The sequence below is a fragment of the Anoplopoma fimbria genome, chromosome 12 (genome assembly GCF_027596085.1).
Source record: "Anoplopoma fimbria isolate UVic2021 breed Golden Eagle Sablefish chromosome 12, Afim_UVic_2022, whole genome shotgun sequence".
NCBI lineage: Eukaryota > Metazoa > Chordata > Actinopteri > Perciformes > Anoplopomatidae > Anoplopoma > Anoplopoma fimbria.
The window spans coordinates 22,503,775-22,529,707 of record NC_072460.1 but is presented as its reverse complement, the minus strand read 5'-3'; the positions used below and the strand labels follow the sequence as shown (position 1 = coordinate 22,529,707).

Genomic DNA, 25,933 nt, shown 5'->3' with positions numbered 1-25,933 from the left:
TCTCTTGTTTTATCATTTTTACCAAATAAAATGTGACATATTGCAGACATAACAGCAAATGACATTATCAAAATGTTTCATTATTTGCATGCCGGTAGCTTCCGGTAACAAAACGTTTACGTGTTTTATACATTTTGATAAATAGGTGATTGTTTGGTTGTTGATTTCATTCGCTTCTCTCTCAAAATGTGTCATAGCACTGCTATATGAGTAAATTAGATATCTTTGTTATGAGTTCAGTGTTGCAGATACTCGAGTCGATAATGAAGTGGTTACACTAATTAGAGCAATCCAATCAGGAGTCATAGCTCACTCTATTTTCATTGGACAAGCGCATCCACAGCTCCAAAATGAAGTGATTTATCAACATATTAACTAAACCTCTTTGGCTCAAAGGAACCTGCATCTGATAAGTGTCCTTTTAGATGTTGAGTGGAATTAAACTGTATTTGTGATTACAGTTCGTGGTAAAGTGGCTGATGTTGTGTTTGTTTCTTGAGCAGCCTTGTTCTGATTTCAGTGTCTTGTCACCGGCTTTCACTCTTATTTTTCAGTTAAATAAACATATTAGAGGAAGCTGGGAAACAACATTTTGTAGGAACTGTTGCTCTTTAGATAGTAGATCTTTAAATATGGAATATTTTCAATATTACTGTAATGACTCCCCCTCCTTCGTCCCAGTGTCTCCATCCTCATGTCTTGCACATGCAGGTGTTTGGTCTTTATGATTCACACATTTATGTTGTATGCATTTTAATATCTTTCTATTTCTACTTAATGGCAGTCTGTGTCTGTGTGTGTGTGTGTGTGTGTGTGTGTGTAATAAATCCTATGACCGAGTCAGTGTGTCCTCGACAAGCAGCTGACGTCTTCCCACAGACATTAACCGTCGAAGCCTCTTTGGACTCAGTTGGCCGGAGATGTTTGGTTGATTCGGTGTCATGGTGACAAAGGACGGGATAATTGCAGCTGAGAAAAAATCCATTACTATTGAAGGAAGAAAAGGGAGGATTGTCAGAGATGAGAAATGTTTGAATCAGACATAAGCATTGACCTAGAAAGCATTTATCCTCCACATTAATATGTTACAATGCAAATGAGATAATATGGCTAATAATTCTCGTGAGACTAGGCTGTAGTCAGATCACCGATTAGCTGACTGTTTTCTTACCCAAACCAGCAGATGGCGCTGTTAAACCACTATACAGACGCCTCCTAAATTCTTATTTTTTCCCTGGAGATCAAACAAAAGACTTGAGCGTCATCATTCTGGGAAGATTGATATGGATGCAGCATTTCTTCAATGTGTGTCTTAGTGATGTAAACATGTACTTTGCGTGTAAAAGTACGAAGACATTGCCGTCATGCTGAGAGCAAAATGCATCGCAGATGTTACCCAACGTGGCTCCAGATCCCAGACTCTTACCTTAAAAGCTCCTTTGTAGATGTATTTATGTATTGGTAACATTGAGTCTGATTAGCATACAGCCCTGGTTAAATTCTAAGCCTATAAATAGACTCCTTAAAGGCTGAATGAAAATGTAAATGAGTATACATCCACTTTGGCTAATTTGAATTTGTTGAGCACCATTCATAACGCAAATCGCTTAAAACTAGGAACAGAATGATCTTCTTTCTTTCTTTCTTTCTTTCTTTCTTTTTCCTTCTTTCTTTTTGGTCGTTGCCGCTCTCACCCCTCAGGCTCAAATCTGTTCAAAAGCCCCCTCCAATAAGACCACTGCCTCCACGAGATTAGACCCAGCCATTCACCAACCACAATGCCCCTGCTTCTGCTGCACCGTTGCCTTCCAAGGAAGCCTGCTCCTGTGGGATTATAGAGAGGAGATCCACATATTTTTCTTTTTTTCTGCGTGTTCAAAAAACCCAGAAAATCACAGATCCGCACACACAAACACACAAACGCACACGGATATCAGGCCGACGTGAAACTAGTGTCTAAATCAAGATGACACATCAGGGTCACGCCAAATTCGACTCGGCCCCTTCAGTGTGTGAAGGCCACAAGGAGCATGACATCTGTGCTTGCGATGGAGCACTGGTCTCTCGGAGTCGCTGCCTCCTGTTGTCGCTGTAACAGGATGGACTCTGCTGCGTTCAGACACGCTCAAGACACACACACACACATATGTTGGACACTGTCCTCTCCATTCTGCTCTCGGTTACGTAAAAAAAAAAAAAGGAACGAACCAAACGGAGACGGTTTAACGCCGAGCGCTCTGGACACAGTCTGCAGTTATAATGAGTCCGATTGGATACATGTGTGATTTTACTACGGGGGCCAAACGAGGGGGGGGGAAAGTGGGCCCTTGATGGTCACACATGTTGGCTCACATATTGCCCAAATGTTAGGGCTGATAGAGATCTCATTCTTTCCTTTGCATAATTCCAAATTTGAATAAAAAAAAATAAAGAAAAAGCGAGGCTGCACCCCCTATCTGCAGCATCCCCGAGTGCACAACGTCTGGCGGAATTTACATGATTGCCTGTAGATTATTTGAACATTATCTATCCCCCCCTCCCCTCCTCCTCCTCCACGCATTTTTTTTTTCTTTCCTTCTTATAGCTGTGGCTCTCTGCTGTGAGGATGCACACACATCCTTGGGCAAAAGAATCTAAAATAGATCATACAAGCAACTGGAGTAGATGCACAGGCACAGGAAGCAGCTCACGGGCAGACTTGAGTCATGCTGGCAAGATCATGCACCCTGAGCTGACAGCCCAACACACCCGATTACCAAGCACGTCATTTCTAAAAAGGAAAAGGGGAAAAAAACCCGAAGCCGTAGCCCTTCACTATAGGTCGCAAACAAGGGGGTGAAATATTGGGGATCTGATGATGTTTTACCCATAAACGAGTCTTAAACGCAGTATTGATCGGGTGCAGGGTTGATACGATCTTTAAGACTGACCCCCCGAGATGCGTCTCTCGACTCCCAGCGACCGCGGCTCATTCATTGTGTCATGTGGACTGCTGGCAATGGCATAACCTTTGTGGAGGGAAGGGAAGACAACACGGTCACTCTGGATATCAGTCTTGCAATGAACAGAAACAGACCCTGTCAGGCCACCTCAACGTCAGTTTTCAGCTGCACACCACCGCCGTCAACACACTCTACCAATCGCTCCTCGCCCTTTCCTCACTTCCTCCCTCCGTCAGTGAAGACAGCTCCCTTTTTTTTTTTTTTACTCGATAAGGCCGTCTTGCATGGCGTGCATGTTACATTGATTTGGCAGGGCCTCCGTTAATACATCCCTCTACGGTGCATGCTGCCTCAACTTCCATCTCTGACCCGCTTTGTTGCGCACATTTGGCCTCCCGCTTGGCCGTATGGTGCCTCGACACACAGCCAGTGATTTTCCCACTGATACAGTTGGCTTTACATGTCGTACTTGGATTTATTATTGATTGATTTTTGTAAAAGATTGATTCAAAGGGCCATCTGCTGCGCAATAGCATGACTGCGCTGCCATTTTGTTGGCCCCTTTAAGATAATGAATCGCATCCAATGAGGGCATAAAAAATGATGGGGTAATATTTCTTGTTGGCTACGGAGCGTATTTTTTCCTACAAGATCAGGACCCCGTGTAAAATGTCCTCTCTTTACCAGCGAGCGGGGGAAAAGGATGTGCGGATGTTGAGACAGTGTGTTTTGGGCACTGAGCAGCAGATAAATGTTTGAACCATCACTAAGGGGCAGTCTCATTATGAGGCTCGTTCGGGCCCCGCGTTACAGCTGCATGGCTGAGCAGCCTTAATAAGGAAAGTGACCTAACGCCAATATGAGCAGCAATGGTTTGTTTTTTTTTCCTCACAAGTCCTTCCATGGTCCGATCTCTTTTCCTCTTATCTGTCTGCCCCCCCCGCCACCCACCCCCACCCTTTGCCACAGCATCCCCCCACCACCATCACTCCCCCCCCGTGTGTTTGGCAGTCACACAGTCGGCCATGTGTGTACTGAAGACGTTACATAATGCCCTCCTTTCACCGCACTCCAGATCAAAGAGAACAATCCAGCACAGAAAAGAAAAAAAAATAGCTCCTTGCTTATTTTTTTTTTTTTTTCTTCTTCTTCTCTTCCACCATCACATTGTTTTATGAGACTTTGTACAGTAGACTGAATTATGATCTGCTTCAGCATTCCACTTAATGTCGAAAAACCAAACAGAGCAAATGGGGAATGATCAGAGGTTCACTTGAAGAAAAAAAAAGAAAAGCCAAGCAGGTTAAACCAAATAGAATAGGATAAGACATTACAAAGATGCCTCAGGTATAGTCATCTTTACACCTCACCTTTTTATGCTTTCATTCATTTACTGAAGCAGGGAAGTTGACTTCGTAAGTCAGAAAAAAAAAGAAAAAAATCAAGAATTTGACGAGCAGAGATTGATTTATAGAAAAGGAAATTGAGTTGCTTCACAGAAAAGCTACAAAATATATTTAAAACAGTGTAGATTGGGCTTTTTTTTATCCACAGGGGATGGCCTCTTTTACAATAGGAAAAACATCCTTAAAAAAATGATGCAATTAGGATGAAATCATTATTGTGGAAATCGTGGTTCTTACTCTATTTTGCAGAATTCTCCTTTGACCTATATGAGCAAACAAGCACAATGATTGTCACATAGTGCGACTAAATGTTCCAACCCACACATGCTCACACAGAGCCAGGTACGGCCTTGATAAAAAGTCAATTAATAGAAAAAGAAGAAAAAAACAAAAACTGAAACCCTCTCTCCGTCGAGTGGAAGAAATGGTGACACAGAGAGAGAGAAAGAGCAAGAGAGCATCAAACGCTGTCAGAGAGGCCGAGCCCGTCCACAGCGTTGTGAGGATTGTAATAATGAGTGTGTGTGCTGGGGGAACATTTACCTCCAATGCCAAATAGGCGGCGCATTTTAGGACTAAAGGGCACAAATGACGAGATAACGAATAACAAAAAAAAAAAAAAAAAGCTGAGCGTTTAGTGTTACTCCTAAGGGAGGATACACTTGTCTAGCTGTTGTACAGTGGTGTACAATGATCTAATAGGATGACAATGTAAATGTTGTGCATGTAGGTTACATGTAGAACCATTGTAACCTACATGTAACCATATAACCGTGCACCATTGTCGCTGACTGTCTAAGTATCCCACACAGTGGACCTCAGAGTATTTGATTCCCTCCAAAGAGCCGGGATCAGCAGCAGTCCTTATCTCTGTAAAAAAAAAGAAAAAAAGAAGAAACGGTGATGGAGAGTGGTTCGCTGGTCCAAGGGAGCAGAGCGACGGGGTTATCTCTGGCCTTCAGCTCTGGGGATGGGGGATGGGGGTGGAAGGTGGAAGGGATCGGGGGGGGGGGTGAATGTGCAGGTGAACCAGGAAAATAAAAAGCATCTTGGGGGCACGGGCACACACGCTCGCAGTGGTGCATGGCGGGACCGTGAGCCGTGCGGCTGCAGCATCAGATGAATTGTGGGGGAATGGGAGAGGGCAAAGCTTCAGAGTGGGTTTGGCGCTCAAACTGTTATCACACCTGACAGTGTCTGGTTCGGGATCCAGTGGTGCACGCGGCATACGTAAGCGGCTGGTCATCTGTACGGCAGAGTGATAGGGTGTGACGTGTCGCACGCCACATTAGGCCCTGCCAGGGGGATGTGTTTGACAGAGCACGGGAACTTCACTCCGCCACAACGCTGTGCCTCTACTCATATTGTCAGACCTATTGGAAAGTTCCAAGCTCACATCTGGCGTCTTATTTATAGAATATGGACTTGAATTTTAGCCTGGATTTAGCCAGAATCTATGGAAATATGATGAAATATTAGAGTAAAAAGGGCAGCCATTTATTAACTTCTAAGTTATTTCAAGGTATTTAAAGTAGAAGATTTCAAACCTTTATAACCTGTAAAACATACGACATCCTCTGTCCCAGGACCCTCACATCAGAGCAGGAAGAACTACTCAAAAAAAAAATGGGAGAAAAAGAGGAATAAAAGAGGGATCCCTCTCCCAGGATGGACAGAAGTACAATATATGTCATGTGTACAGAATGACCAACATAATACAGTTAAAACAGTCAATGCATACGATATAAATGATTTATATGACAGTAGTAATAATACTAATAATAACACCAGTGTAAAACATTTCATTCATCTAATGCACTTCTACTGTTACATTGTTAGATGTTTGTGGTGTTACATATATGCTATTTTTCCTCATATGTGATTAGTAAGTAACAGTAACATCAGTGTGATTCATGTATTAAAAGGCAAAACTCCTCCAGTTGAGGTTAAACACAACTCATATTTCTGGAGGCCAAGCGAAATACACAACTAAATAAATGTGTGCTGTAAGAAACTTACTGACTCAACTACAGGAATGTTAAAAGTTTTACACGGACGACCATGAAAATACTGATTGCCAAGCATCCACAGACCAAGTTAGAGAATTTTCAGTAAAAAGTTTCAGTCTCCTTGTATGTCGACACTTAAATTGCTGCACTTTAAAGTCTTAAGTTCTCTACGTCCAATTTATCTCAGGGATAAATGAGATTTACATAAATACACATCATCATGTCTAGAATATCTTCTTTATTCTCGACTTGTTGTCACGAAACAATTTTGAACACTCAAGACGCTGCTCTTGAACTTTAGAGACATAATGATTTGTACAAGAAATATAAAATAGTGTGTTTGACAAAATGCTGAAAACACAAAGGTATTAAGGTCTGTGGAAGTTTTTTGGTTCTCAACCTAAAAATCTCTTCAACTCTGAAAGTGACATTGGAAGATTTTTTCTTCAAATTGGTACATTGAGTGTGTAAAGATGAATTCTTTCACACTTGATAAAGACTAAACTGGCTTTGTACAACAAACTTGGCCCAAAAACTGATCCAAAACATAAGGTTGAACTTTAAAAATTACTGTGACATTTACGAAAATGACACTAATCCATCCATTCATATATATAAATGACATAATTCAACTGATTGAAATATTTAAAAATACTGATACAGATGCTTTATCTTCTGTAACTGCAAAAAAAGAAGATAGGATTTGATATATTCCAAATCAAGTTCATAAACACTGAATAAATTAATATGATGTTAGCTTAATCTGGAATCATTTAATATGAAATATCCAAACATGCCTTTTATTTATTATGGGTCCAATGAGCTGCTGGATAGAAGTTGGTTCTTGTGTTCTTGTGAGTTTACACCAGTGGTCGCACTCATTTTGGCTCTTTCTTGACCTCAGTGACCCCTGATGTGTCCCTCAGCCCTTCAGTGTGCAGGCTGCTCTCGATGCGTCTTACCTGTCACTGTTTAGGGTCAGAGGAGGGACGGGGAGCAGAGCTGAGGGGCCCGAGGAAGAGGAGGAGGAGGAGGAGGAGGAGGGAGGAGGAGGAAGAGGAGGAGGAGCAGGAAGGACAGACCGGGCAGGCCGTCGTGGCCCTGCCTGGTCCAGCTCACTCATCAGTGAGCACAGTTCCCAAACCTCTCTGACAGATCAGAATAGAAAGCATGCACCACATCATAGCTATGATTCACTGCAGCCCCCGAGTCCAAGCGTGCCATGAAGGCCCTCAGACCTCTTAATCATCATCGTGTGTGTGTGTGTGTGTTGTTAAAGGAAGCGAGTGAGACAGACAGAGGAATGAATGACAGTGCTTCTATAAAAGTTGCCCGTGTGTTTTTCTACATGTCAGAAAGAGTAAACTACATCCTAACAGGCCTTCAAACATGTCTCCCAGAGCGCAGCACTGTGCGAGCCCCATGTGTGTGTTTGTCTCAGTTTTGGGTTCGTATTTTGAGGGGGTGGGGGGGTATTTATGCATGTGGGTCGGCTAAAATATCTGTGTCTTATTCTGCGCAGTCATAATGTGCAGTCAAGGGCATAGCTTCATGAATGAAAATGTCGTGCAACAGTGGGGATAATGCATGCAAAACACGTGTGGAGGTCACTTGGTCACATTTGCATATAACGAAGTGCCAAAAATAATCAAATCAGCATCTGTTTGCACACAAACACACAGACAACAAACCCGTGATTCATGCAGACAGAATATAAAAATAATTTGTTGTGTGTCAAAACCAGAACAACACCTTGATTCCAGAGTATTTGCTCACTCCATTCACTTGATTTAGTTTATTCTAAATAAGCTGTTTGGGGTCGTGAACTTTCTCATTCTCTTCACCTTCCGCATCGCTTTCCGTTCCCAGCTGTAATAAACCGAGCAGACTCAGCCAACATCCTGAGGAGTGAGGTGTTAAGTGTGCGCTGGTGTAACCTGACAGAACTTATTTAGAATGCAGGTCTTTACTAAAGCTGGGCCCGGAGCAGCTGTCTGGTCTTGTCTTTACACTTAACAGGAGCATTTGTACACATTCACATACAGTAAATGCATGCACACATAAACACACGTTTACACATCCATTTTTTTGCAAACACAGCTGTACACAGAAAACAAACTACCTGCACGTCATTTGAACACTGTAAACACACCGAGCTGCAATTCGGCACGGGTTCAATTCCAGGAGATTAGCTTGCAGAGTAATGAAATTCAGTGGAACACAGAGTGCGTTTTTTCTTCTGTTGTCATTTCTGTGTACGAGCAGAGGAAACAAATAACTCCATTTGATGTCGGCAGAGTTTTTCATTTGTCAGCTATTATCAAAGTCCCCGCGTCCTAAAGAGGCCCAGGATAGAGCACAGGGCCCTGAAAACCCTTTGGGCAGGGAATCCAGGAGGAAGCCATTAGAGGAGCTTCACTGGAGAGCCAGCCCTTCCTCCCACTAGCTTCACATCAGGGCACAAGATCATCCAGAGCACCCACTGTGCGTGACATCCAGGCTAGAGTAACATGTCTTGCTCACCATGTGGAATTTCTCCCCTCGGCTCACGTTTGTCATGAACTATTCAGTCCTCTGAAAATAGTCGATTAATATTACAATATATCGGTTCAGATCTTTTTTTTTTTTCTTTTGTCATTATATTTTAATCTATGCTTCGGATAAACACGCACAAACACGCTGGAAATTTGGAGTATATGAAAAAATGTATAGAATGAGAAAACATTGCAGTTTATTTGAGATATTTCCTGCACCCTTGTTCTATTTTCCAGTGTTTCACTTGGCTTGTTCCTCGCCCTGATTTGCATTCAGTGTTTGACCCAGGCAGTAATCTACAATGACTCCCCCATAAGCCTCTGGCACATTTGGGAGACGTTATAAGCTGTGACAAAAGACAAGAAGCGCCACGGCAAACTGAAAGTAGCAGGGGACACTCTCATGATTAGCTTAAATTGTGACATTAAATTCACTCTCACAGAGATTCATTTTAATCACAGTTGGGATTTTTTTTTTTTACAATATGCCTTGATTGAAAATGCTATCCTCCTTTTTGGGATTATTAAGGAAAACTGCACTGTTGCGTGTACAGAATTACAAAAGAGAAATTCAAACAGTAAAAAATATTTGTATTAGACACCAGATGAGACAGACAGGTACAGGTTTCTCCATATGATGCTGTAGGTTGAGGAGCTGGTGGGGGAGGGGCAATGTCATGGAAATTTAAGTCCTTTTTGAAGGGTCTGTATAATTTCCAGAAGAGGGGGATTTGTATCCAAACCCCCAGATTTCCATTCAGCCAGTGTGATAAACCCTTATGATTTGTGACAGAGTAACCGCTTTGTCACAGGCTTCCGAGTCTGACATTAGCATCTGTACAGAAATCGTATGCTCGGCTTGCCTGTGAGCTTCGCTGCCTGAAATAACCGCAATATTTGCTGTGTCACGGGAGCACACATATCAAACGGCAAAATCGTTGGGAATCCACAGTTTCACGTGTCCCAGAGTGCACCCTGATAATCTCAGATCTCACCCAGCTGCACGACATCAACGGCAACGCTTGATATGCAAGCAGCGGTGCATGTGAGTGTGCATGTGCAAAAAAAAAAAAAGGGACACCTTTAAAAGTGAACTGGTAAACAAGTTCATCTCAGCAAGGTTCATATTCAGACTGGAAAATGGAGCCCAATTAGCATATATGCAGAGAGGCTTTGCATGCTTGACATCCTCTCAGCCCCTCTGCTGGAAATAGCCATGCACACAACATCCTCTGATTACATTGATATGTAGATTCATGCATCTGCAAAGATTAGTTATTCATTAATGTATTTGCTTTGAATTCTCGGGTGAGTGTACCTCAGACAGAAGTCTGGGGCAAACCGAATGCATCAGAGGGAGAAAGAAATGTCACAAATGATCACACAAAATCCACATCAAAAATATGCAGGTTCGGTGACCCACAACAACATAAACCCAATAGGGCGTTACGATTAAGAAAATCCTTTGGCGCTGGGGTTAAAAACAGAGAAATAAAAACATAATTATCAGCCGTTTCATCTTCACAGCAGAATTACTTTCTTCTTGCTCTAAGTGGGCTGTAAGGATTAATCACTGCAGCCTGTGTGAGTTTATAAGCTGTAGCGTTCTGTCATCCTTTCATAAAAGCATCATGGATCACCAGTTTGCTTCTTCAGTGTCCTCTCTTGCGGCCACACTGCGAGCACTTTTTAACTTTAAAAATAGGCTCGCGACGGAGAGTGCCAAGAAATGCTAAACACCAAACAATGTCCCCCCCCCCCCCCCCCACCCTCTCGCTCAGATCTGGCCTCAAAATGGAGCTGATAAGCCCAGAGAGTCTGCATGCAAAAAAAAAAAGAAGGAAAAAAATTGTGTCACATTAATTAATGCTATCTATATCAATTAGTGTGCACAGCGCTGATACGTATACACATCTAATTTACAGTGTCAGTTTACGAGGTCAGGTTTATTTATATACCCTTTAATCACAGCTACAGAATCGACGGGCTTCTTCTCACGAGACGGGAAACTAAAATTACTTTGGGAGGGGTTCCCATTATTTGCTCATCAAGGTGAAAAAGAGAAAACCGTCTGATGAACATTGGCTGACGAAATGAGAACAAAATGACAAAAAAGAGTAAGCCTGATTTGGACGTCAGCAACAACTTGGCCACCATCTTTCAATACTCTAACTATGGGTCATAATGGAAAAGGGTCAGCTGTACACTAACAGAAATCAGAAAATTGGTTGACTATATGTACATTCTCTCTGGTAGAAAAACAAAAATCCAACTAAATCAAAGAAAAAAAGCATTTCTTCTTTTGTGCATAAAAATATTGGCAATAAAATGTTCAATCCATCATCGCTGAAGCTGCTGAAAATTGCTGCCGCCATAAGACTAATTGTGTTCTGCCAGATTGCTCCCAACTAATCAGGAGCTTCCTCCTTCCCGTCCTCCCCTACAGAAAATGATGATCTATGGCTCTCGTGGATGTAAGACATCAGTTTGTGTTGTCTCCGTGGTGACTGGTTTTCATAGGTAATGAGGCTAAATTACACAACTGGGAATAAAGGAGGGCTAGTGGGCCATCCATCAGGGGGCTGGTTTTATTCGAGCTGCCGTTAGGGGCATTATTCAAACCCCAGTCCACTCAGACACATGGCTTTCTGTCCCTAACCCCTCTCGCTCTCTATCTCCCTCACACACACACACACACACACACACACACACACACACACACACACACACACACACACACACACACACACACACACACACACACACACACACACACACACACACACACACACACACACACTTTGCCACAAGCTACTAGAGGGGACATCTCATTCTTTTATCCACGGCGAGTCATTGTGGTGGTGTCAGCTGGTGCCGTCTCTTTTATCACACTGGAAGCTAATGGAAGCAGCAACTGCAGGAGGTGGGGGAGAAGATGCACACACACACAAACGCATACACATTCAGAAACACACACACATAAATGCACACAGAGCCATAAGAGGTTGGGGAGATGGGGCGGGTGGGCACGCCAGGCCGCGGGGCAGGAGCTGCTCTGTGGTGATGTTTTTTCTTGCCGAGGCCTCTCCATCAGCTTGTGTTTTCTGACACTCGATAAACCACAAGGAAAAGGGCTTCCTCTCTCTCTCTCTTTTTGATGTTTTTATTTCACTGTAACGTTTACCTCCCTTTTTTTTCTCCGCCGTTATAGAGTTAAGCTGGGTTTCATCTTCAACCTAAAAACTACTGAGGAAAAGGTTTTGTTTAATTTCACACGTCACACCTGGCCTCATTCTAATGAAAACAACAAATGAATCCAGCTCTACGACACTTTTTCTTTTTCTTCCACTTAATCCCTGCTTGTTATTTTATTAGTCTTACATTTTTTTATATCTGTTGACTTGAAATTCTCTACGGACAACAACAGGGTTCATGTGCAAGAAAGGGAACAATCACTGCTGGAGGATTCAGCGCGGCATAGTACATCTTTGGATAGGATGGGTTGACCTAATTTCCCCGATAATGGCAGAAAAAGCACAGGGCTGCTACTTTAAACACACATGATATAAGGGACATATGCCAGCCATGTATTGTATTTATATTTTCTATAATTCTTTATTTTTCAGTCTTTTTCTCTTTGTATAACATAACAATCGTGCTTTATCATGTGACACCATTTAGATACATATCATGTTTATATTATGTTTTACATTAGGCAGTGAGACAGTTAAAAATATACAAAACAATATTGTTTTACTAGACATAGTTTCTATTTTTAATATAATAGTCAGTATCTTCATTGTCATCATCATTTTCGTATATTTCTGTAAGATATGTGCTTTAGCTTCTGTGATCAAAATATTATTGCAGAAAACAGCAACTCCATTTTTTCAACATTTAGACAATAACTTCCAATGTATTACAGACATTCACAGTTACATGTTTTACACAGTACAGTTTTACAACAAAGTTCCAGAGAAAACTGTGGTAGAGTAACTTTATACAAAATTCACAGGACATGGAAACTGTAGCCATTTCACATTTTCGCTCAGTTGTTTTGCTTTTCAAAGTAAACATGTTCTGTTCAACCAGATGCCTTTTCACGGTAGCTGCCATAGAAGCAAACTAACATTGTCTTAACACGCCATGGCAAAAGTCTGGGGGGGAAATTAAAGCTTTGTGCTTTTCACTAGTAAAGCAAAGACAACATAAACAAAAAGAGAAACAGACCACTTGCTTACTGGCCTGCACTTACACATCTACATATGTATTGCTGAATACATATTGATCAAACTATAATTGATCATCACACGTAAAGAAAAAGAATAACGACATTACTTAAACACAGAGTTGGTCCAGGTTTTTTGTGCTAACATACAAAGTTGTATTTTGTACTTCTGCCCAGTCATGTAAACAGATGATGGCTTAGATGAAATTGGTGTATTGGCTTAAGGCCGTCTCTGTTCCTCTTCTTCTTTTTTTTTTATCAGGAGACATTTCAGAACATTTTTCACTGATGTTCCTGAGGAAAGCATGCAAAACGTAAACAGGATTGACTGTCAGCATTAAGGGATAGTCGATGTTTGTAAATCACTTTTCTAACCCTGTGCTATTATTTTTTTTTTGTTTAACTCTTTTGTACTTCTTTGTACCCTGTGCTTTGCCAACCGAACACTAAATGGCATAGTTTTTGCTTTTGTCTGCCTATTGATTTTGGTCCTCCATCACAACACATATAGTATAAAACATCCTAAAAATAATTCTAAAAATGTTTTCGATCACATAAAAGTTTTTTCCCTTTTTTTTACTTAAAAAAAAGGAAGGAAAAATAACAGTCTCTCTCACACACAAAAAAATATTTTGCAACAGAGCTCCTAAACATGAACTTCTTATTGGCATTGTGCTTACTCGGAGCTCCCCGTCTTGCCTTGTGGCCTGTAGTTTACCTCACAGAGTGCAACGTTTGGAAAAGAGACAACTGTGTGAGGTTTAGTAAACATCCACAATAAAATTGACGCCATCCCCCTCTTCAATGATGTCAATTTTGTTCACTACTTCATCTACTATATTCACACGGTATTTACTTGATTCATGAAGATATTCAACAAATCTCTAATCTATATCTCAATGTATTTTTCTTCTTTTCTCACAGTATTACACAGTATTTTTACATTTTTTTTAAAATTCAGATTTATGGTTGTATTTGTGAACACTAACAGTCTTTGATATTGTTTTCAGAATGCAAACCAACAATAAGACATCATTGGCTTGTTTTTTTTTTTTTACAAATGCAGAAAAAATGAAACGTGGTTTGAAAATCGGTTTTGATCACATATTGCCCCTGGAGGTAGGTGAATCAATTAAAATCTTGGAAGTCCTTTGTAATGTTCTCTTTTGTCTACATGCTCCATGAGGGTTTCTTTGTTGTCTACACGTTGGCCTCGGCATTGGTCAGGTTAGAGGTCGGGCTGGTTGGGTTCGGGGGGTTCACGGTCTCCGTTGGGCCAGCTGCGTTGGACGGTGGACTGGTCGGGCTAACAGTTGTAGGGGCGGGAATAGCCGGACTGGCCGTGGTGGTGGTGGTGGTGGTGCTGATGGTAATGGTGGCGGTGGGACTAGTTGCAGGGTTCACCGGGCTAGGGGCAGGGACAGGGGCAGGGGCGGGGGTGGGGGCGACTGCTGTGGCGACTGGATTGGCTGGCAGGGGAGCAGGGTTAGCAGGGGTCACGGGGCTGGTGGCGTTGACGGGGTGGGGCTGGTGGGGCTGGCGGGGTTTGCTGGAGCCGGGTTGACAGGGCTAGCTGGATTAGCAGGACTGGAAAGGTTCGCCGTGTTGGTCTCCGCCTGCTGCTCGGGTCCATTCACCTGAGGCCGCCTGACAACTGCAGGAGGCCTGAGCATTATCCGAAGGCGCTGGGAGAGAAACACAACAAATGAATTACATGAGAGAAAAAAACGTTTGTTAGCTTAGTCAGAATAGTGTAAAGCTGAAGTCAGCAACACAAGCTAGCAAGGCCTCTTGAACACCTAACAAACACAACAGACAGTTCCTTTTTTACCTCTTTGTATGTGCCCTTGAGTCCGAGGTACATATAGATCATGTATCCTGGTATGAGAATCATGGAGGACGTCGCCATGAGCCAGCCCACTCCCTGACCCCAGCCTGGGAACACATAGTCTCCCATTTTGAGAGGAACCATTTGTATGGCGCTGAACAAGAACACCCCCTGTGGGAGACAAGAGATGCTTTATGCATCCTGACACCACTGACTACAGGCAGCAGAGTCCCATCCCCTGTCATGGCTGGAGGCAGGTAATATTGACTTTATTTATTGTTTCATTTGTCATGCCATGACTTTAGATGTACGGTTGTATTAGCGCAGAGTACTCACACCGACGATGAGAGGGGTGAACACGACCCAGCACATCTTCCACCATATACAGGGCTTGTAGCCAATCATCTCCTGGATGTTGTCGTAGAACTTGTTCACACCTGCGAGACAAATGAATCTATGATCAAAATATTCATATCCAATTTATTTCAATTTGCTGCCGGTTTGCCATGCATGATGATGAGGACGGTGGGGCGGAACACGGGAGCGCTCATGACCTTGAGGCTGAACCGCGTTTGAAGCCGCGCAAATATCTCAGAGTAGGTGTGACGTTTTTTCTAACCTTCGCATTTACCCAGACTTTTCATGATATTATAATTAAATTGTGAAGAAAAAAAAGCAAATTTTGCATGACAATTCTCTTCCTTTTTTTTTGCAATTTTGCGTGAAACATTGATGATACACACCGTAGCACCAGGATATAGAGATGCATTCGAAGAAGACCAAGAACAGCAGACACATTCCACTGGCAGAGTAGTAGTCGAACAGTTTGAACACATAGATTCCACCCTGGTTACAGAAAAAAGTGTTATAATACATCATAAAATACTCTTGTACTGTATTTGATGTCATTAACAGAACAGAAGTCCACTTCTAAATCCCCTCTTGCCCACTACATACAGTAGATGCGTTGATTTCGCTTCTATCTTTTAATTACATCTTTCAACTCCAGCACCCATTTGTATAATCCAGTGCCGTTAATAGTCGGCGCTGTACCTGTGTGATGTTTGAAAGTCCGATCACATAGGACACCAGACAGACGACCGCGATAAAGAGCTCCCGTCTGCCCCTAAGAGCTTTGGGAAACTCGTCAACCAGGGCAGTGATGAAGCCTTCAACCGTGCAGAACTGAAAAAAGACAAGCGTAAGCGTGAATGTGTGCAATACTTGCAACTGCTGCTTTTATGTTCTTTGACACAAATGTGTTTTTAATATATACAGTATTTATTAAAGGTCTGTGATTATATTTTTTGCAAAATGTAAGTTTGAAGAAAGAAGTTTGATGATAAATGACTAATGACACTAATGTTATCTTCTGAAAGCATCCACTTCTTGGGGACCATTTTGGAAATATCTTTTATATGCAAAGACTATTAACCCTATTTAGAATGGGGTTTTAATTTAAGTAATTTACTTTGAAGTGCTGGTAGTCACATCCAGTGTATAGCTGCATGTATCACCACATTACTTTCCCTACCCTCTATGGCCTTATACGAACCCAAATATACACAGACAGGGAAACCTGGAGGTGATAAAGCTGCATTAAAAAGACTTGGCAGCTGATGTCAAAGCTCAGATATATCTGTCCACAAGAAGCAAATTGCATGCTTATCACGGGGAGAGCAGGGGTGAGCGGCATGATATGTACCTGCATTTTAAATATTTAGGTCAGCCCATGAGCAGATCATCTCCAAGCCCCTTACCTGGCTGTCTATCCCCAGCATGAGCAGCATGGAGAAGAACAGAATGGCCCAGAGAGGAGACACAGGCAACTGGGTTACCGCCTCCGGGTAGGCCAGGAAAGCTAAGCCAGGACCTGGAAAAAAATCATATTGCATTAGCGTTAATGTCACAGTACGCTGTTATGACTGCAAACACACATGTTCACATAGAAGTGATGACCGATGCTGTGTTTAGCTGTCAGTATCAATGACAGTGCACTTTTTTTTTTTCCTGTGCAGAGACAGAACAATTACAGAAATATGCGATCTGTATTTACCTGAAGCTGCTACGTCGGCGATGGGTCTCTTTGTCACGTGTGACATGAAGCCGACAATAGAGAAGATCACAAAGCCAGCAAACATGCTGGTACACGAGTTGATGCAGCACACAATGATGGAGTCTCTGGGGAGAGGAAATATGAAACAGGCCTGTTGTCAAAGATTTAAGTTGACTCAGTTTTTTGGTTTTTTTTCCTGTATAAAGCTTCCCCTCAAAACAGGGGAGACTGAGATCTGAGAGAGTAGCCGCATCACTGCTATTAATTCCTTTTGATCATACAGATGTTTGACAAAAACAATTTTTTTTATTGTTTATGACGCATCTCATTTGAGAACTTGTGAAAAAATAATAAAAAGTATTGTTTAAAATATAAATGTAGAGCGATAGATCCATTTGAAACATGCCCAGAAAAAGAACGCAACTATTTTTCTTATTTTTATGTAACTGATTGTTTATGTGACCCAGAACCATGGGGCTGCTGGAGAAAACACTCAGGCTTTGCAATCATAGTTGTTTTTTTCCTCTTAAACGCACATCCACAGCAAGAAACAGACATCCTTGGATTCCTATTATAGTCATGCCAGCATCTCACATTAATAAGGCCCCTTTAAGGGCTCTTACCCAGTATCCTTGAATAAGGTTTTTTATAGAGGCGTACGAAATAGAAAATTGCAATTTAATTTCTGCCATCTTCAGCTATTACAAGTCTCTCTGATGTATTAAATACAGCAGCATTTCCTGTCTCTTTCGCATAGATTATCATCACCAGTCTTACCTGTACACATTGTTATTGAAAGGGTTATAACTGCCCAGAGCTATAAGTGAACCCAATCCCAATCCATAGGAGAAAAAGATCTGGGTAGCTGCATCCAGCCATACCTGGTAAAGGAACACAAGCATTTTAGCTGCGTGATGCCGAGCTCTGCTCCCCCCGGGGCATGCAGTGCATATGTATGAATCATATGATGGTATGTCATTACCTCCGATTCTTTGAGTTTTTGAAAGTCAGGGGTGATGTAGAACAGAATTCCCTCTCTAGCTCCAGGTAGAGTCACCCCACGACAGAAGAGAATAAACAGCATGAAGTAGGGATATGTAGCTGAGAAGTAAACGACCTGTACGATGTGAGAGAGCAGGGTCAGCAGGATAACACCACTGAATATAAAGTAAATGTATGATGCATGCAGAATTTGTACATTTGGAATTCATCCACAATTCAGATTTTTTTTTTTTATAAGATTTTCTAGATTTCATTTCTTCAACCTTTTCCACACACAAAGAACAAAACAGATAAGACACCAAATATTCAGCAAAAGCAGCTTCACTGTGAGTGGCTATGTGCATTTATGACACTGTGCAAGCAGTTTGTGTGCAAAGTGTGCACAGGGGGGGGTATTTTGTGGCCAAAACCAATTTATATTTGCCATGGTCACGTGACGAGTGAGACTTTCGAAATGTGGCACCGCAAGGGAGGGAAAACTGCTCCAAGTGAAGGGAGAGGACCGAACCAGATTGTGGCGTATGGCTGCGTGTTGCTCCTCCTATCATGAATCCACACTCAGTATAGACGCCGTGTCAGGAGAATTGGAATTAGTGGAGCCACCATGAGGCGGAGAAGGATTAGTGAACATGAGCGTTTGATGTCTCCTCTCTTACTTTTAAACCAATCTGGACAATGCTGACTGCGGTTTTAAACGATTGATGAGGTAATATTAGACTGATTCATGTGACATTGCTGTCTCATACTACTGGTACATTTGGGAACCAGTAAAGAACAAGAGGTCTTGGATACCCAAATCTGGCAAATGTCTCACCTTCCCTGTCCAGCCAACCCCTTTCCAGATACAGAAGTACACGAGGATCCAGGCGATGGCAAGCGTTATCGCCAGCGGCATTCGAATCTGGCCTGGTTTTTCCAAGCCATCGGTCATTTCATGCATGTTGCGCCTATAAGTCAGAGCGAGCAACAGTGAGACAGGGAAACAGGCATGCAGCAGCAGAGGAGGCTGTCTTTCATGTATCTCTGGGTGTGCATGCAGGATACTTTAAAGCTCTGCTGTTGTGAGAGCCAGAAAAAAGCAGTCAATATCTTACTCCCAGAACTCCATCACTGAACTGGTGAGATTGGTGGTGTCTGCAATGGAGTGGTTGGTGTAACATTTCTCTGTGTTCCACGCGTTGTTACATGAGCTCCATGGAAGTTCCTGTAAAAGAAAAATGACAGTGTTGTTTCAGGTTTCGCTGGCCGGAATTCCTAATTAATTTATATATAAGAACCTTGACCCATCCCAACCGTGAGTCACGTGAGTGCACTGTGTGATACTTACAGAGGTGAAGGAGTTGTACAGGTAGTAAATGGCCCAAGAAATGATTACAATGTAGTAAATGTTAAGCCAGAAGGACAGGACAGCTGCTGCGAGGCCCACACCTATCATACAGAAATGAATTAGGCAGTGTAGTAAAAACTATCATTGGATATGTGTGTTATGTGGCCTCCATAAATCCTGAATATTATTTCTATAAAAGCACCATTAATATATATATATTTTTCTTTTTCTAGACAGGCCTAGTATCAAGACAAAAATTGCCTATAAATATTCAGTTTAAGTGAAGAATACCTTTAAACATAGGAGCCAGTTTCCACACACCAAGCCCTCCAATGGAGGTGTATTGACCGAGGGAGGTTTCCAGTAGGAACAAGGGGACCCCAGCGAATATGAGAGTCAAAAAATAAGGGATCAAGAAGGCTCCTGGATGGATGAAAGTAGATCAAGTTATGCATTGAACAAAAAAAGGCTAAAACTGCACTGACGCATTACCAAAATAAAACAGCACAACCTCAATTAATTGGTACATTTATGTGATATTCATTCTTTTCATGTGGTAAGCTCGACTACAGTTTTCTCATAAATTAGCTGTGAGAAAAAATATGATGTTTACCTCCACCGTTTTTTCCACAGAGATAGGGGAACCTCCATACGTTCCCCAGTCCAATTGCATAACCCACACACGACAGGAGGAAGTCAAATTTCCCTCCCCACGTTTCTCTGTCTGGCAATTCCTTTTTCTGCTTCTCTGGCTTGACGTCCAGGGACTTGGGTTTGTCACTGTTGGCGGCCACCTCGTTGAGCTCAGTGACCTGTCCATCCGTCTTGGTGCCGTTCGTCGCCATGTCTCTGGGCTTGGCAGAGGTCCTGGCAGTGGGACGGGAGGCTTCAGCACCAGTCCACGTAGACAGCAGCTTCACGGTTTGTTTTAACGCCTAACCTCTGGACCAAATGTCTGCAGTCGTCAGTCGTTAACCTGGAATCGTGAATATAGAGCAATTTGGTGGGTTTTTTTGGGTTTTTTTTTTGTCTTTCTCTCACTCACAGGAGGTGCTGAATATGAATATGTGAATATTTTGAAATGCAAACATATTTAAATGCATTTACTCCTCGACAAGTACAATCAAACAATGTTATTTAACACATTATTTTTGCAGAATTATGCATTTAAAAAAAAAAAAGCACATTAAAGCATCTTGTGGACATTTGGCTGCATGACAAAAAAAAAAATCTCATTCATATCAGACTTAACAAACATAAAAAAAACCCATCGATGGTAAAGTCATTCATGCTGGATTTGCTCCCAAAACTAAAACGCAGACGACCGATTGCGCGTAAATGAACATCATCCAAACCCAGACCAGCACTCACATGACACCCAAACAAAGTCTGGAATTAAATAAAGCAAAATCAAAGACACAAAAACAAAAATCAATTTTGCAGTCGAATAAAAAAAAACCAACAACAACTTTAAGACAAATGACCAGATCCCCAAAAACATGCACTTCTATCTCAAGACGCACTGTGGCAATAGCACATCGCATATGATAATTAAGCATAATGGAGTCCACCAATTACCACCTGCAGAGTCTCCAACCTGTCATCCACACACAGAATCCCAAGCAGCAGAAACACACAGAGGTCTCAAATACACTGGGACACAAAACGCACAGTGGAGACAAAGGGATGTCCAATGCGTAAAGGCTTTACGCACCAGGCTGCACGGACAGCCACGGCCATCCCATCCCACTAAATGAGCACCAAACACATTATTAAAGGCTTTAAGAACCGGTCTCCACATTTGCACAGCAATCAATTCGGTATGTAATTGGCTGCAGGGTGTAAAGGTGCAGAGCTGATCATGCATTCATTACATTGACCCCCCCAGCAACGCATCCACAGTCTCATTCACAATTTAATCACACTTAACTGCCTCTGCAAAGACTGAATAAGAAAGAATCATGCATTAGCTGCTCTGTATTCTAGGAGGGATCATTCAGCACCCGGTTTACTCACAATGAGTCTGTGATCCGTGCCGCCGAGGAGACACTGCCTGCCACAAATCTCGAAACGAGGTATCCGTGGATTCCTCCTGCGGACGAAGTTGTAAACTCCCAGTATTTCTTGGAACATAAATAGATTTTACTTCCATTAAAAGACTTAAAGGGACCATGCAGCGTCAGAGATGTCCAAGCAGGAGCTGTCCAGCGGGGAGCAGTGCTGAAGACCAGGAGGAGGAAGAGGAGGAGGATGAGGATGAGGAGGAGGAGGAGGAGGAGGAGGAGGAGGAGGCTGAATCAACACGGGCAGCAGCCGCTTCGCCTTGTGCGACTGTCTAACATCAACAACCAGAGACTCAACTCCCATCTACACAGCCTCAATGTCATCTCAAAGTCGCCCCCCTTCCTCCTCCTCATCCTCATCCCCCCCCTCTTCCTCATCTATAGCCTGCACTGACATCCATCGCACTTGCAGCATGTTTGTCTATTGTTGTTGTTGTTGTTGGAACATTTCACTTGTTTCAATTGTTTCACTCTCTCCATTTTTATTAAACATCAATAATGAGGTATTCACATTATTGTTTTGTGCCATCAAAGCAAGTTTTTTTGAAATCGATACTCTGAATGGGAATGAGGACAATTTCCCATTTCAAAGTTATGAATATTGGGCTTTAAAAATACATCTTTAATTCAGGTTGCTTCCCTCAAACACTTGAAGGATTCAGCTGTATAACAATGCAATTTAATATCTGCGACCAGCAACACAACATATCCCCCTCCCTCCCTTCCACACACACACACACACACACACACACACACACACACACACACACACACACACACACACACACACACACACACACACACACACACACACTAGAGCACCCCCTCCCCTCAAGTAATGATATGTATGGTGTCGAGGTGCAATATGGGACCATATGGAGGGGTAACATAAGCAGCAGGTCCAAAACGCGTGTGTTTAGAAGGTGGAGGCCAGTCAGCGTCTGGTGGCAAATCTGGCAAACTGTTGTAAAGGCAGCCAGTCAATAAAGGGAGGGAACACTGGCTGCCTGTCTAACTCTGCCTGGAACCGTCCAAAGCCCGACGCCTTCCTCCACAAATGAGGGGAGGATGTGAGATGGAACTAACTCGAGGAGGATGAACTGGTAATTTCTGGAGAGAGAGAGAAAAAAAAAGACAAATGAGCAAAACTGAAAGAAAAACTTGCTTTGGTAAAGAAAGAAGGCTTTGGGGGGGAGAAAAAAAACAAAAATGTTCACTTGGGCAGCTAATCAGCGTCGATTGGATCCAACCTTGGATTATTCTTCTTCTTCTTTTTTATTTTTTTATCCCTCTACAGAAAGCGAAAGTGAAAGACAACAACAATCTTTCAGGAGCAGCTCGACAGGTCTGGAGTCTCAGGTAAGTGATCCTCCGCGTGTATAAATAGGCCCACTTGTTTGATTTAATATTTAATATTTAAGTTTCTCTCCCTCTGCTCAGCTGCCTTTTCATGCGTAAACTGTGATGTCACGTTTGCGTCTCCATGTCTTGTTTTGTTTATCACCCCCAACCCCCAAAAAAGTGCATTTACATGTTCTGAGTTTCCCTGCTGAAATGCACTTTTTTATAATTATTATTATTATTTTTTTTATGTCAGGGAGTTGAGTGCAAACTTCTGGCAGGCAGCTCTGCAGCGTTTACACTCCAGTGTGAATGCTCCTGAGAGGGCACCAGATGGCAAAACCCAATGAGGGGTGAACTAACCTACTAAATGATACCACATGAAATGCAGCATTTTAAAAAAATCCCATCTGGGTTCCCCATCCCCGCGGACACGGGTTGTGTGAAGCATGACACATATTTATACACCTGCTGGTGGAGCACACAGACATGTCCAATGAGCTGGTGACATGGAGCCAGATGACCTCGTAACCCCGCAGCTTTGCTCTGATCCAGCCCACTGCCCGGTTCACCAGAACACCAACATGTGTCTTAATTTCAGTGTGAAGCTTGTATTTTGAACGTGCTCCATTAGGCTGGGATTACTTGTCCTTTCTTGTATTGGCTTTGAGAGACTGTAGATTGAGTCTTGTTGACCCTCTTTAATGGCCCATTGGCTGTTAAATCATCTTAATGTGTCTCTTTTGGTTTCTTGTCATTTTATTTTTGGATGCAATTATGATTATTGTCTTAAAAATGTAACTATACATATGTCTATTTAACAATATAAAATATATAATATATAACAGCATCAAAAAATTTATTATTTCCAATATATGTTGAGAAATTAAAATGTATTTAATTCAAATTTTATTAAATGGAAAATAACTGACATAAAGAAGGAGTTCTTGGTTCTATGAATAGAAACAATACATATTAAATAAATCAAATACTTTAATGTTTTTAACAACGTCTTGAACATAAACTCATGTTCATTTAAAAAAAAAAACTACACAAATATAATAATATTTTATGTCAAAATTTCTTCCTGTGGCCTCAGCATTGTGACAGGCCACTGGATGAATCTGCCCTCCATTTTCTCCCTTGACGTCTCCATTTTTTTTTCTTCCATAACCTCCCTTGAAATGATGGCTTTAACTGCTTTGTGCAATTCTCTGAGCGTTTCTCACTCTTCAGCCCACATTTTCATGGACTCATATTTCTCAACACCAGTCTGTAATTTGAGGCCACAAAATGAACTGATTAGCATGATGATTAGTCATTAGTATGCTAATCATAAGCAATTCACATATTTTATTCATATTGTCGCAGGCTTGTTTTTCTCCTTCTGCTGGAATTGTGTACACTCCCCATTTTATTTGTTTTTATTGTAAGCACGCAAGTCAATCTGCTGACAATCTACAGTGGGAATGAAGATTTTTTTTTTACATTTAGAGCATCTTAACATAATATCACCAATCATCCATATCGCTGATAGATTCATAAAATGTAAATTCATTGTGAAAACAGAGGTAAATATTGCTTCAATCATCTTTGCAGGAAGAATCTGGTTGCTGAAAAGCTTCTACACAAAAACAAAATCTGCAATACACAATTCACAAACACAAAAATCATCAGTAAATATTTACAACCCCTTTTGTTTTGACAGCGATGCACGCTTCAACTGGGTATTCAGAATATGAATATGACTTATTAGGTAATCCCACAAAGAGTTATCCTGTCAGGAGCCTCTGTTCTGTTGCTGTCTGCTCTTTTGTTTTCCTCAGCCTCTTAACCCTGATTGCTGCTGTACATTTTTCTAGACTTGTAAGCGCCGAGAGAGTGTGGCGTACAATAAAATTGTGTACCCATTGTGTCTCGATGATGGAGGGATTGGCATACACGGATTTCAACCGGTAAAGAAACGCATAACCGAATAAAGGCTCACTCGATATCTCTATATGAAGCACAAATGTAATTTTATCTGCCCACTCGGGTTTGATGATTGATGAAATTCACCTCACATCTACTGCACAGAGACACCTGAGTCAAGGCGTCAAGCCTCACAAAGATATAGAAAATTACTTGAAGGCTCCTATTTGTCTGTGCTTCTTTAGTATAGCATTTGTTTAGCATGACCTAAATTTGCTGTGAAGTGAGTGCCTCAGCAGCTCCGTCTCGCCTCTCTCTCTTTCTCCCTCCCTACGTCTCCCTGTCTCTTTGTATGCTTCCTTTTCTCTTTCACTCTCACTCTCTCTCTCTCTCTCTCTCTCTCTCTCTCTCTCTCTCTCTCTCTCTCGCACACACAATTTACAAACAAGCTGAGAGGACAGTTTTTTTTTTATAACAAACAAGCTTTTGCCAGATATTATTTACATGCGTAGTGAGGTATTGTGGGATGCAAGAATCCGTGAGGTGGGCTGGCCAATGATATTTCAGGAATAGTGAGTGAATCATCTACCAAATTTGTGGAGCATGCTCAGTTTCTCTCCTTCATGTTTTTCTTATTATTTTTATTTTTTTTTACCTTCCTGGAGGGATCAACTATGCAAAGAAGTTAAATCCCACCGGCTGCAAAAGACTAGCTTTTTTCCCCTTCTGTTTGGATTCTGATGTGGCATTTGTCAGTCATTCAAAAGAAATGCCTTTTCCACAAATCCATGGAATTAGACAGCCATGCTTTAAGAGACATTCAGCGTATAGCTGCAGGTTTAACATGTTTGTCATCGACCCGTCAACGTGCACCAAACAGGACAGGGACAGGTACCCGTGTTGATCTGTCGACAGCCCCGTGTGACAGCCAACACACGGTGTGGATTTAGTAAACATCTGACCTCCATGATAACCAGTATGGGGGCACTAAATCGCTTCAAATTTTGTACATGTGTTGCTAGGCAACAGCATAATCGGTCTCCGTCTCTCCCTCCTTGTATGGCTCTCTACTGGGATTGCTGCGCTGCTATCATTGAAAATGGTTAATTAACTTCTACAAAAAGTCCATTAATGGAGCAGATTAGGCTACTGAGGGTTAAAAGGCAGATCTAGGCTGTGCGCAGAAATATACGCCAACATATAAATGCATGTCAAAGACAAAAAGGGCCATTGAAATGAATTATCCAAGAACCATGCATGGCTGTATTCTAGCAATGACTGCTTCA

The 25,933-nt window shown here is 42.0% G+C and overlaps 1 protein-coding gene across 1 annotated transcript; it reads right to left on the bottom strand.

The window, feature by feature from the left end:
• Positions 1-14,319: 14,319 nt before the first annotated feature.
• slc6a1a (solute carrier family 6 member 1a) lies at positions 14,320-20,177 on the bottom strand. Its single transcript, XM_054608408.1, is given in 15 exon segments — positions 14,320-14,642; positions 14,645-14,804; positions 14,951-15,118; positions 15,284-15,384; positions 15,691-15,793; positions 16,001-16,132; positions 16,708-16,820; positions 17,004-17,128; positions 17,781-17,884; positions 17,986-18,120; positions 18,820-18,952; positions 19,100-19,209; positions 19,333-19,433; positions 19,624-19,755; positions 19,946-20,177. Coding segments are annotated over 15 exon segments (2,172 nt in total).
• Positions 20,178-25,933: the final 5,756 nt, after the last annotated feature.